The 14,519-nt window shown below is 40.5% G+C and overlaps 1 protein-coding gene across 5 annotated transcripts in view; it reads right to left on the reverse strand.

Annotated features, from left to right (window-relative positions):
- Positions 1-3,374: 3,374 nt before the first annotated feature.
- LRIG2 (leucine rich repeats and immunoglobulin like domains 2) overlaps positions 3,375-14,519 on the reverse strand; it is a 70,897-nt gene continuing 59,752 nt past the window's right edge. For all 5 annotated transcript variants that reach the window (XM_028488988.2, XM_024119761.3, XM_024119760.3 and 2 more), the window contains 2 exons: positions 11,429-11,719; positions 3,375-8,826 (listed from right to left, as the gene is read on the reverse strand). In XM_028488988.2, the coding sequence (XP_028344789.1) occupies positions 8,600-8,826; positions 11,429-11,719 (518 nt within the window). In that variant the 3' untranslated portion in view covers positions 3,375-8,599. The remainder of the gene's footprint in view (positions 8,827-11,428; positions 11,720-14,519) is intronic.

Raw genomic sequence — 14,519 nt, forward strand, 5'->3', positions numbered from 1 at the left:
TTTCCTTTCCCATGTTAGGGAAATTTTCGACTATAATCTCCTCAAATATTTTGTCGGGTACTTTGTTTCTCTCTTCTCCTTCTGAGACCCCTATAATGCGAATGTTGTTGCATTTAATGTTGTCTCAGAGGTCTCTTAGGCTGTCTTCATTTCTTTTGTTTTCTCTTTATTCTGTTCCACAACAGTGAATTCCACCATTCTGTCTTCCAAGTCACTTATCCGTTCTTCTGCCTCAGTTACTCTGCTATAGATTCCTTCTAGTGTAGTTTTCATTTCAGTTATTGTATTGTTCATCTGTTTGTTCTTTAATCCTTCCAGGTCTTTGTTAAACATTTCTTGCATCTTCTCGATCTTTGCCTCCATTCTTTTTCCGAGGTCCTGGATTACGTTTACTATCATTATTCTGAATTCTTTTTCTGGAAGATTGCCTATCTCCACTTCATTTAGTTGTTTTTCTGGGGGATTATCTTGTTCCTTGATCTGGTACATAGCCCTCTGCCTTTTCATCTTGTCTATCTTTCTGTGAATGTGGTTTTTGCTCCACAGGCTGCAGGATTGTAGTTCTTCTTGCTTCTGCTGTCAGCCCTCTGGTGGATGCCTATTGCTTTTGAGAGAGAGGAATTCACATAGGCTTTGATGGAACATTTAAAAGGGACACACAATTAAAGTATTTGATCTGGCATATGACTCAAGAGCAGCCACTCATTCCACATATGGGGTTGTACTTGTTGATTTTAAAAGCCGGCTTCTCCTTGGGAGAGAAGAATAAAATAGAAGCTTAAAAGCACTTACTCTAGAATCCTCCAAATACTTTGCTTCTTTGTTCCTAGATGCACTCAACTTACAGTCATTTATGCTGTAAACACGTGTCAGTTTTTTCTGTTCGGGCAAAGCATCGTGCAGTGCTGCAGTCCCTTTTGTTTGAACTGCTGTGTGGCTGGGGATGTGTGGTGCTTCAGAACTGCAAGCATGCCAGCCAGTGTGTTCGTCGGTTTCATTTCCAGTTTCTCTACAGTGCATTTCAGAATACAAAGCATTGACTGGGGTCAGAGAAGCAGCAGCAGCTCAGTAGAAGACCATGGGCTTCAGATCATGTGACTGTAAGCAACTCATTTAGCCTGAGTTATAAGAATATTCTCCCAACCTGGCTGGGTTATTGGAAGGCTGTATTTAGTTTGCTCAGGCTACTGTAACAAAATACCACAGACTGCATGGCTTAAATGACAGAAGTTTATTTTTTCACAGTTCTGAAGTCTGGAAGTCCAAAGTCAATGTGTCAGCAGCTCTGATTTCTTCTGAGGCCTCTCATTGGCCTGCAGATGGCTGCTTTCTCACTGTGTCCTTCTCGCACATGGTCTTTCTTCTGTGCACATGCAGGTCTGATGCCCAAATTTCCTTCTTCTTATGATGACACTGGTCATATTAGATTAGGGCCTACCCTAAAGACCTCATTTTAATTTAATTACCTTTAATGATCTTATACAGTCGCATTCTGAGGTACCAGAGGATCAGGGCTTTGATTTTAGGGGCCTGGAATTTGAGGGGCATGGAGTTCAGCCCATAACAAAGATTAAATGACAAAGTAGGGCCTTGATAAAAGCTCACATTTTTTCCTTTCTTTGACGTGGGGAAAGAACCTGTGCTTTGGAATCATAAAGCATAATTTCAACTCCTGGTTCTATTGCCTGCTAATTATGTGATTTTGGCCAAGTTGCTTGTTTCAACATCTGTAAAATGGGAATAAGACTACCTCCCTCAATCCACTGTTGTGAAGATAAAGTGCTGAGTATGTAAAGTGCTTAACAATACCTGGAAGAGGTAGGCAGAATGTATTTGCTAATTTTGCATTATTTGTTCCTAGCAATAATTGTGATTAATGTTTCCTACTTGTCTCTTTTTGTCAAAGAGCTCTGGCAACTGGCCTTGATGATGGCCTGTGAACTAAATAAACAAAGTGACCAAACTTGGTCCTAGAGATTTCAAGATTTCTTGACTGGCTGAACAAAGCAGGAGAGGTGGCAGATGGAACATCCCCAACAGAGCTTTGATTACACAAGTCCCCATCAGACCCCCAGAGCATCAGACCATCTCCTTCCCAGTATGACCACCCCTGTACTTCTGCTTTCCTTAGCCTATCTCGTGACAGAATTTCCCCTATAACAAAAGTCACAGGCAGCTCGTCCTGAAAGCACTGGCAAGAAAGACAACAGGACTGGAACACAAGCAGCATCTACAAAGGGCTCTACCACATAAGTGAGGAGCTTTAGTGCAGGGGGAGGTAGCCGAGCTGAAAGGTGTTGTAATTGTTACTTCTAGTCAGGGAAGACTCTAGACAGAAGCCTAGTTCTCCATTTCAACCACTGCAAACCAGCAAGTTTAAAGGGAACCTCCAGAAATGAGCAAGACCAACCCCCATCATGACACATAACTGTGTTACTACATGGTTGCAGCAGTGCTACTCCAAAAGTGGTCTGCAGATCTTGCCTACCTGCCAACTCTTTGCTACTAGTCCCTGACAAAGCAGAGAATAAGCACTTAGAAACTTTAACAGCAGTTTGACAGAATACTTTTATATGTTAAATCTATAATAAAAACTTTACACTTTTATTTTGTGTCCTTTATTTTTCTAGAAATTCATTCTTATTATTTTACAAAAGTACTGGTCCATGGCAACTGGCCCTGCAGCACAGACAACTTCAGCACTAGGTTACAAGCTTCTAATAGCTGAGTATGAATAAATATCTTTCATAACTCAGCAGGACCCTACTACTTGGGCCCTAGTACATCTCACTTAAAAACAAAAAATATGATAAAACCATGGCATTTTTCTTCATTCTACCTAATAAGAAAACGACAGTCAGGAATAAAGTAAAAATCAACTTCCAGTATACATTCCAGTCCAGAATTTCACCATAGTGAAAGTGATCAATGTCCAGAGGCTTTTATGCCTATGTTTATAAAGACTGGAGACATAATACTCTGTTCAGAACTGGAAGGTATCACAGTGGGAAAAATCCTGAATATGAGTCAGAAATTCTGCATTCAAATTCGGGCTTTAAAAGCTTTTTGACATTGTGTAGGTGATAATCTAACTGAGCCACTTTTGTTAACTACAAAAAGTGGCTATTAAAATCCTCTGCCCAATCTACATCTTAAGAGTGCTGTGAGAGTCAAATAAAATAATGTCCGTGGGATGTGCCTCATAAAGAATAAAGTGCAGCACAGGTGACGATAGGATCAGTATTGTCAGCTCAGCCTTCAGAGAGTTGACAGACTCAAAGGAAATAGCCCCTTACATGGTACAGTGAGGAAGCTGACCAGAATACTGACATTCTTCAAATACCTTGTTAAAGATTTACCAGATTAGAAACACTGCGTTCAAATTCTTCTCGGTGCAGAAAGCACTCTTGTTTTATAACAAACCGTTAGGTGTGTTTGTTTTCATCCTGCCAAGTGTACAGCACCCTGGTGGGTAGCACGAAGGAGAAAGAAGAGAGTGCACAGTGCCAGCCTGGAGCAGCTCACAGTGCAGGGTGTGCCAGTGGCAGGCTCGAGGCTGTGTGTGTGACACTCTTAAACACGGCAGGAACTAAAGAAGGGCAACTCTTTCCCATTTTAACTTGCACAGCTATTTGGAGACCCTCTCAAAAGGATCACAAACTTTAAAATGAACCATTTCATTCCTGTCCTTTAGGCAAGAGAAGACCAGAAAATCATAATGTATTTTAGCTTTATTGAAGACATATTACAGTAGACAAACAAGTAAACAAACACATGCTTTATAAAATATACATTCTCATGTGTGAGAAAATATAAATAGACACTAGGAAATGGCCACACTGAACACAACAACTTGGCTTATAACTCTCTTTAGGTACATCTAGTACCAGGGCTGCTCAGACTGACATCCTCTGATAGGGGTAAAAAGGGAGAACAGGGGGAAAGTAGAGGGTAGAAGTAGTCTCTCAACGGATCAAGAGGCCACTTTAAGTAGCCAAAAGATATTCCAAGAGCACTTGACCCCCTGATGATCAATTTCTCTTTAAAGACAGAATTGACAAAAGATCAGTCTACTCCTTACATTTGAAAACAGGCTCAAATCAAGCTTTTTATTCACCTTCACCCCACCTATTGGTGGAGATTATTAGGATTGCTAAGAAACACTCAACACACAACCTTGAAAGAGCAGGTCCAAATATTACTCCTCACCCACGCATGCACGCACACACACACACACCCCTACACCTTACTACCCACAAAACCTCCAGATGATTTCTGGGCTTTCAGGTGTTGTTTTGTTAAGAGAAGCTTGTAACATATCTCAATTCAGAACATGTTATTTTTGTCAACAAACGAGGAGGAAAGGGGGAAGGAAGGAAGAAAATTAAGGCTAACTGATGTTGGCTTAGATTGTACTCCAAACAAAAAAGTTTTAAATTAGAAGAAGCAAGAGGGAAAAACATCTGCCACAGTGAACTGGGAAAGAGACCACGTAAGAGAAAAATGAAACATTACTTACAGGTTGCCTAAAAATCTTAGCTCAACCTTCTAAGGTCCAACTGTTTCACAATTACTTCGGTAATCTGCATCAAGAAGCAAAGTAAGAAATGGAGGCTGTAGCGTAAAATGACAGCCAATTTACCTCGGATACTCCATTACCCTTTTGGCATTTCTGTGGATATTAAAATGATAAGAAGTTGCCATAACACACTCGGGTAAAATACTGGGTATAAACTTGAACATCACAATTCCAACCCCATTCCAAATGGAGTCCCACTGATACAAAGGAACAGGAATAAAAATTAAAGGGTAAAAGGGAAGGTTATAATACATTATAGGCTTTAAAAGTTTTTATTATGGTCATACCATTTGGGTTAGGAACCTTATAGGTTTTCTCAGAAGAATAAGCCCAGAGTTTCATGTTTTCAGCCATTAACACAAAACAGGCTCCTTTTGTCAATCAAAGAACATAACCGTTTAGTTAAAAAAAAAAAAAAAAAAAAAACAACTTTTTAAGTGTTCCACACTTACTGTATATAAAGAATTCTGAAAGACAAAGTTTTAAGCCTGTCTTGCTTCTGAAGATTTCCAATGATAAAATTGAAAGAGAGCTAAAAGTCATCTTGCCCATATTTGATTTCAATACAGAAATTTCTTCAATGCTATTAACAGATGATTATTCCAATTGTCAGACAAAGCTAATTGTTAGTGTTAGCTTATATAGAATTATTGGCAAGCATGTACTGCATCTCCCTGTAACTTCTTCCCCACTGATATGACCCCTGTCTGCTGGAATAAAAAGAGTGAATCTAATCTTTGTTTCATATGACAACCCTTTAAGTAACTAAAGACTTTTATCATCTCTCCCTTTTCTTAGGAAAATGGATAATAGAGTCTAAGTTGCTTAACATCTTAATGTTTCTTTTACAACCTGCCAACGGGCAATGTGAAGGCAACCGGTTTTAAACATAAAAGTTACCTTACAGAGAAAATACACATTTAAAGCATTCTAAGATGGCACATTAGAGGGAATGGCACACTGGGCTGGGTTTCTGGTATTTCCTATCCTACAGATTAACTTGCATCTAGGGAAAGCATTTTAGAGGCTACTGAGTGACAGGCAGCCAACGGGTCAGGCATAGACTCTGTGGCAGGAAGACTTGGAGTACAAGCACAATGTTATTTCTTCTTCCAGGTATACTTACAGAATCAGTCTAAGAGGGGCACAAACAAATTAAGAGAATTTATGTATCCCTACTGATATGAAGTGGTAATTGGGACAATATTTCTCTCAGCATTTTAGTTTGCCTTGCTTTTGCAACATTTTTGATTAAATTGGTGGCAGGCAGACATTACACTGATGGAAAGAAACATGGATGAACCACTAATCCAGTTTATAGTACAGCATTTGTTATATGCTCTACATATGCAATACTGAAAAATTTCAAGAATTCCAACTCCTAAGATTAGAATTTATTAAATTTACTATTTTTTAAGACCAGGGATAGGCTATTCACATTTAAACAAATTCCTGACTAGTTTTTTAGGCAAGTTTTTTAGTTATTTAGGAAAGCTAGCAATACCTGGGAGGACATCTCAACCATTCGAGTTGACAGAGAACCTGGCTATTCGGGAGACCAGCCTGACACCACTGGCAGTAGAAAGACCACTGCTAAAGCAGAGGCAGCAATCATGTATTTTAAGTTTTCTAGAGCACTGGTTTGCAGCCTGTTTTTTGTCCTCTCACATGTAACAGCTGATACTCACTTGCAGCCTTGTTCTAACTCCACTTTTTTCACTAAAGAAAGTCCATCAGAATGTGAGTAAGAGTACTATAATTAGAGAGATGACCCTGAATATATTAGAAAGGTAAGTGAGTCACAAACTAGTTACAAATTAGTTGTGGCACACCTCTCAACTGATTCTGATACTCTGGTGTGCTGTAATACTAGCATTCAGACCTGGTGTTCTGGAGGGCAATGGGTGGTTCTCAATCTACTCAAGATTCTTTATGTTTACTGACACTGTTTTAGAAGCTGAATATTTCTTTTCCTCATGAGGATTTCTTATAGCATTACTCCTGCTAGAGAGGAAATAAATCTGGCTCAAGTCAGAGTAAGCAGCATCACTCCTGTTCTACTCTAAAAAATATTTCATGAAAGCAGCTTTTTATTAGAGTAGATAATCCTCCTTGATTCCAGGAGGGATCACAGATTCATAGAATGTTACAGCTGGAAAGGGCTTTAAAGCATCTAGTAAAATGCCCTCATTTCATAAATGAGAAAGTCAGGCTGAGATGTAAAGAGACTTGCCCTTGATTACAGAACTAGTAAGCAGCAGAGCTAGGAACTAAATCAGGTTTTGTGATTCTAAGTCAGTCCAGTACAAATTATACCACAACCTAGTAAGAAGATGGATCAGAAATTGAAGGGAGAAGAAAATAGTGATACTTAAGGAGTTCAAAGTGAAAATGAAGAGAGGCTGACAATTTAAAAAGGAAAAAGACAAAGGCATGATGGCATAAAACAGCTAGAAAAGTGCTGCTGCCTATGGCAGAAAAATTTAGGATTGAAAAACAGTATGAAATTCAGCTAAACTTCCTGGCGAAGAGCTGAGAAATTATGTGAGTTTAAAACCCTTGAAATACACAATGACTTAGATTATTTTCATTTAAGTGGTTGAAGTCATCTAGTATGTAACTAGTCCTCACTAAATTTAGAGGACAGAATTCAACAGCCTTTCTTTTTTTCTGAAAGCAGAAAGAAAGAAAGAAGAGCTTTAGTCCATTACACTTTATTAGAGCACTAAGTCTTTTGTTTACATAAAACTTTTTGCTATCAGAAGTTCAAGAAAATTTTTTGGCTTAAATAATCACTTGTACAAAACAAGGACCACTCTAAAGCTTTACAGTATAAGAATTTCTGCACGTTCTTCTACTCCCAAAAGCAGTCTTCCCTTCTTAAGACATACTGTGCATTGGTAGAAGAGATATTATTTTAAAAAACACACACACACAGAAAAAAAAGCAATCTTTGGTTTCCTTACCAACTAAGTACTTTGCTGAAAGAAGATATTCCCCAAACAAGTTTTCCTTTATCTATGTGCATATGACAATGACAAGACTGCTAGTCTTTTGAAAAAGCCTTTTTATGATTGAAAGATTACCTGGCACTGTAAACAGATGACAAATGATTAGCTGTACAAATCTTTAGGCATAAAGAAAGTGGTTAATTACACCAAGATTGTGTTTGTGTGTACGCAATCACTAGGTACCCTGCTTCTATACTTATACTTCTTAACAAATACATATTTAAAACTTTAAACAAAGTCTTTGGATTCACTAAACCAAGTTGTACAAAATCTGTGGTCTGAGAAGCTGCTGTCAATATTATAACTGAATATTATATATAATTTTGGCATATCAAAAATATTTACATTGCAACACATATGACCAATGAATATGAAAATTATTTATAAATGCACATATATATACAGTGAGATCCCTGGGTGATAGGGACCAAAAAAAAAAAAAAAAGAGAGAGAGAGAGAGATTCACAAGAATACAAAACCCTCGACCTAGTAATAGTTGGTCAAGTCTGGGATTCTTGTCGAAGACCTTGAATGTCAAAGCCCCACTCTCAACTATAGGATTAAAACCACTGCAGAATCCCAGGCACACTTCCCGGGGGGCTCCAAAGTTATTTTTGCTCCTTGGAAGGCAAAACAGAACAGCGTTGTTTACTCAGGATCATTCTGTAGGTTGAGACAATCCAGGGTGTTAAGCAGCAATGAGACTCTCCCTAACAGGCAATGCGCACCTGGGCACATCCCAGTAGAACCATAAGACAGCACTCTGTCCTCTATCTTCCTCCGCCTGTGTTGCACATTTTCTATTAGATGTACCCATTTCTGTCAGCCATTACCCTTTCTTCGCCAAGTGTAAGCCCAAACAAATGTCTGGCCCCCCTTGATGTGGTCAGATGTAACTGTAGACAAAGAGCAAAGCAAATGCTGACTTTGGGGTTTCTTCCGAACTCTGAGGTAGCAAATACAAAATCAATTAATTTGAGTCTGCCCAGATTTCCTTCTGCAGTGAGTTTCATGTGCCCTCACTGCCATCTTGAATGTTCCGAGTCCTACTAAAATCAAAAGTGTGGTCGTGTAACCTGTGACAGGGCATGGGGGAAGTGGAACAGTCTGGATCACTCTCTGCCAGGCCCTCGTTTTGATGGGGTTGTGGTGACTCAAAGACTGACTGCTGCGATAAAGGAGGATGAGGCATACCTGGTTCTTTGCTTATGTTCCACAGAGGCCGCTGCAAGGGTTCTGAGAACAAGAGACAGTAATAATTATCAGCGGTGAATGGAAGTTTAAAATTAATTTTCTAAAACTTAATTTTCTTCTACCCAAGTCTTCAAAGAAATAATAAGAAATAACCCAGTATTCCTGAATAAGGACGTTAAGCTAAAATGTATACTTGCCATTTTCTTAGCAAAAACAAAAAAAAAACAAAACAAAAACTGGAACCATTGTCTTTCAAACCCTTCTACTCAACAACTTTACCAATTAATTACTGAATCCATGCTATGTATCATCTACTTTCACCTATTACTGGTGTTTCTACTGTTATAAAACTTTAAATTCTTTAGACACATGGAAACAGACTAAAAGAGAATTAGTATCCATATAGTAATGAAAGTTGCACAATACATAGGTAAAAATTATTGATTCAGTGCAATCATTGTACCTTTAAATAACAATTAAATGCCTATCTTAAAAAGAATCATTTTGGGCTTCCCTGGTGGCGCAGTGGTTAAGAATCCGCCTGCCAATGCACGGGACATGGGTTTGAGCCCTGGTCCAGGAAGATCCCACATGCCGCGGAGCAACTAAGCCCGTCCGCCACAACTACTGAGCCTGCGCTCTAGAGCCCACGTGCCACAACTACTGAAGCCCGCATGCCTAGAGCCCATGTTCTGCAATGAGAGAAGCCACCGCAATGAGAAGCTGGTGCACCACAACGAAGAGTGGCCCCTGCTCGCCGCAACTAGAGAAAGCCTGCGAGTAGCAACGAAGACCCAACGCAGCCAAAAATAAAATAGATACAATAAATAAATTTATTTTTAAAAATAAACCACCAGGGCTTCCCTGGTGGCGCAGCGGTTGCGCGTCCGCCTGCCGATGCAGGGGAACCGGGTTCGCGCCCCGGTCTGGGAGGATCCCACATGCCGCGGAGCGGCTGGGCCCGTGAGCCATGGCCGCTGAGCCTGCGCGTCCAGAGCCTGTGCTTCGCAACGGGAGAGGCCACAACAGAGGGAGGCCCGCATACCACAAAAAAAATAAATAAATAAAAATAAAAAATAAATAAACCACCATTCCCCTCCAGCTTCTAGCAAGCCAATAACTCTAACAACAAAATAATAACCAAAAGCTGGTATTTTAAATCAGGTTATCTGTACTTTGGTTTCAAAAATATGCATTTCTCATTATTATTTACTGCAGTGGTGGGCTCTTTCCCCAGAGAACATTTACTGAAAGTTATATTAACTTCATGGGGATGTATTTTGGAAAAAGCTAGCCAAACATACTAGAAACAAACACTTAGAAATAAAAATAAAACCCATGTGCAAAGTTAACTAGAGCAGGGTTTCTCAAGCTTTAATATGCATACAAATAACCTGGAGATTGTGTTAAAATATAGACTCTGGTTCACTAGGTCTGGGGTGGACCCATGCTCTGCATTTCTAACAAGCTCCTAGGTAATGCTGATGCTGACAGACCACACTTTGAGTAGCAAGGAGCTAGAGCACCCTAGCTAAGGAACAAGCAATGCACCAAAGCACTCTCATTTGCTGATTTCCTCACTTACAGACCAGATTAACAATTAAGACATCTCTAAAGTTGGGGAAAGATACTGCATTTTTAGTTCTACTTAAAGTTATTTTGTGTGTGTATATCTCTTCTAGGACACGGGGAAATGGATTTAGTGTTGGTGCCTTTCTTTCATGGACACAGAATTTTAAAGACAAGAGACTATCTTCAATAACAGGATATTTTTCTCTGACCTGTACTCTCTTTAGAAAACTTTAGAGGTGGTCTCTTAACTACGAACAGAGCACATCTTAAAAGTCCATGTCATTTCATTCACTCCAGCCAGAACCGTCCCTGGAAGCACCACTATACAATGTCTTCCATTGTAAACCTGCGGTGCAAGGCCCCACCCTATTACCAGTGCTCTTTCATTTCAGGCTGACAGGAGGGTGACAGTGGATAAAAAGCTTGGATGGACAGGAAGACATGCTCAGTAGTGCCCTTCATGGTCTAGAAAGAGTTTTGTTTTGCTTTGCTTTATTGACTGGGTTGTTTCAAATGCCTTGTCAGCACAATATAACATGTGTTTCTTTTCCTGGGCTACTATCCCCAGACTGCTTTCCCAATTATGGCCCTGACTGACTGTAATACTTCACAGATGAAAGCAAATACCTGCCAAGTGATACTGACATTCAACATTTACCTGATAGAACAGCAACCAAATAAAACATTTTAAAATCTTCTCAGTGAAAATCTTCATCAAATTATGCCCAAATCATTATATCCTTAGCATTTCAAGTCTCCATTATTTAAATAAACATGGAAGAAAAAAGTAGTGCCTGTATAAAACTTCTTTATCGAAACTTTTTCTACATGGCTTCTGAATCTTTAGAAGTAAGATCTTGCTACTCCCATCCTACAGATCCAGACTTCTTTCTAAATCTAATCTCTAAAAATCTCTGGCTCTAGTTTATACCAATTAATGGTAGCTAATTACTCCATTATACCAACTTGTTTGCTTCTGTCAAATGAGAGTGCTATCTATATGACAGAAGGAAAAATCAAGTAGGTGAAAGTGAAAACAAACCAAAATAACAAAAAACACTGTGCCCTTTACCACTGCTCTTCTGTGTGGAGGAAAGTTTCTTCTCATTTATCCTCTCATGGTTGGTGGGAAAGGCAGACATCTCTCTATCTGCTGATGATACCAGGCTCTCCAGGGTGGTGGCATCTTGGGGAAGATGTGCCAAATAAGTCTCTTTGGGCATCTGGACCATAAGGCTGGACAGTGTTTGATCCAGAACATCCTCTTCAGCAATATAGGTGTATGGACAGTATTCTCGGGTCCGGGAGTAGATGTTAGCATTGTCATAACAATCTGAGCAGATAACCCGGGTGCCAGTGCCACCTAATGACAACATGGGAAAGAACCCAAACATCCTTCAGTTAAGGAATCAGTTTTGCCAACTATTAGTTTTCTCTAACAGTCGTCATCATATGTGGCATTTGTTCAAAACTTGCATTATAAACCGGATGAAGTTTCAAGGTCTTTCTGTGAACTAACTAATTTAATCCTTATAACATCCCTAAGAGGTAAGTATTATTATTATCCCTATTTTACAGACAGAATAACTACAACACAGAGAGGTCAGGTAACTTGCCCAAAGACATACTGCCCGAGTGAAGAGCTGCAATTTAAACTCAGGCCCTCTGGCTCCAGCACCCATGCTCTTGAGTAGTACATTAAGCCATCTTTGTCCAGCCTGGATAAGGTCATGCTCAAATCAAGGGAGCCAAGATAAGGCTGGCACTGTGCTACAAGACACATGTTTGGCTTAAGCAAACTAAAGCAGAGAACAAGGAGTTCTGATGACTTTATTTCACAAATGCCCACATAACTTCCGTTAAGTCAAGAGGTTAAGCAACACTAATTGCTAAAAGGACCCCTAGAGAAAGCCTCTGACGGTCAAGAGTCCTGCCTGACAAGTGTGTGTCTGGCAGAAGTAAAAGTTTAATAATGAGCTCCCTGGACAATTATGTGCTTTGAAAACTAAATGATAAAAAAAGAGGAAAGTGAGAAATAGAGAGCTACTTATTCATGTTCAAGCAACAGAATGTTAGAACTGGAAAAGAACAGGAAGTAATTAAGTTTAACCCAGAACGCAGTGTTATTTCCTACAAATTTCAAAAAGTAGAGGCTTTTAAGTATTCTTTAAAAAGCTACAGGGGGACTTCCCTGGTGGCACAGTGGTTAAGAATCTGCCTGCCAATGCAGGGGACACGGGTTCGAGCCCTGGTCTGGGAAGATCCCACAAGCTGCGGAGCAACTAAGCCCGTGCACCACAACTACTGAGCCTGTACTCTAGAGCTCATGTGCCACAACTACTGAGCCCACGTGCCACAACTAATGAAGCCTGTGCATCTAGAGGCCATCCTGGCTGGGGAACTAAGATCTGACAAGCCACACGGTATGGCCAAAAAGAAAAAAAAAAAAAGCTAGAAATACCCTCCTTTCCATGGAAAGCCAAAATAATGGAATAGAGCTTCCATGTGTATAGTACTTGAAGTACTACACAGACTTGTGGAAAGAATATTTAAGAATCATGGGAGAAATGCTTTATAAAATATTGTTTCTTTATTTTTAAAATGAGGAAATTAAAGCTCAGATTTTAAGTAACTTGTTGGTGACCACATGGTTGGAAAGAGGAACTGGGAGTCAAACCCAATTCTACCCCTTAATTCACTTCCCTGTGTTCTGTCACTCCCTATGGGAAGAGTGGAGTCAGAAAAAGTACTGTTGCGAAGTCAGGTTCACTTAACTATTTTATATCTCTCTGATGTTCTCCAATATAAGCTGAGAATCATCAATGCCCTTTAAACCTTAGTGAATGTCTACCTGTCAGCAGGAGATACAACCTCACCTGGATATGGTCTGAAGGGTGCTCATGCCTGAAAAGGATAAAAGACACCTGAAAAAAGTTTCTACAGCATCTCCTTCCCATGACAATAGTTTGGTTTGGGAACCTCTGCTGTGTTCTCCAATCCCTTGTTTAAGGATGTGCTACTCCTTTCTCTCAGATTTTCTCCTCTGTTAAGACTTTACAGCCTGAACCAAGATGGTGGAGTACAAGGACGTACTCTCACTCCCTCTTGCGAGAACACCAAAATCACAACTAACTGTTGAACAATCATTGACAGGAAGACACTGGAACTCACCAAAAAAGATACCCCACATCCAAAGACAAAGGAGAAGCCACAATGAGACAGTAGGAGGGGCGGAATCACAATAAAATCAAACCCCATAACAGCTGGGTGGGTGACTCACAAACTGGAGAACACTTATACCACAGAAGTCCACCCACTGGAGTGAAGGTTCTGAGCCCCACGTCTTCCGAAACTGGGGGTCCAGCAACGGGAGGAGGAATTCCTAGAGAATCAGACTTTGAGGGCTAGTGGGATTTGACTGCAGGACTCTGACAGGACTGGGGGAAACAGAGACTCCACTCTTGGAGGAGACACACAAAGTACTGTGCGCATCGGGATGCAGGGGAAGGAGCAGTGACACCAGGGAGACTGAACCAGACCTACCTGCTAGTGTTGGAGGGTCTCCTGCAGAGGCGGGGGGCAGCTGTGGCTCACAATGGGGACAAGGACACTGGCAGAAGTTCAGGGAAGCACTCCTTGGCGTGAGCCATCCCAGAGTCTGCCATTAGCCCCACCAAAGAGCCTGCAGGTTCCAGTGTTGGGTCGGCTCAGACCAAACAACCAACAGGGAGGGAACCCAGCCACACCCATCAGCACTCAAGCGGATTAAACTTTTACTGAGCTCTGCCCACCAGAGCAACAGCCAGCTCTACCCACCACCAGTCCCTCCCATCAGGAAACTTGCACAAGCCTCTTAGATAGCCTCATCCACCAGAGGGCAGACAGCAGAATCAAGAAGAACTACAATCCTGCAGCCTGTGGAACAAAAACCACATTCACAGAAAGACAGACAAGATGAAAAGGCAGAGGGCTATGGACCAGATGAAGGAACAAGATAAAACGCCAGAAAAACAACTAAATGAAGTGGAGATAGATAACCTTCCAGAAAAAGAATTCAGAATAACGATAGTAAACATGATCCAGGACCTCAGAAAAAGAATGGAGGCAAAGATTGAGAAGATGGAAGAAATGTTTAACAAAGACCTAGAAGAATTAAAGAACAA

The sequence above is a fragment of the Physeter macrocephalus genome, chromosome 4 (assembly GCF_002837175.3).
Source record: "Physeter macrocephalus isolate SW-GA chromosome 4, ASM283717v5, whole genome shotgun sequence".
NCBI classification, from domain to species: domain Eukaryota; kingdom Metazoa; phylum Chordata; class Mammalia; order Artiodactyla; family Physeteridae; genus Physeter; species Physeter macrocephalus.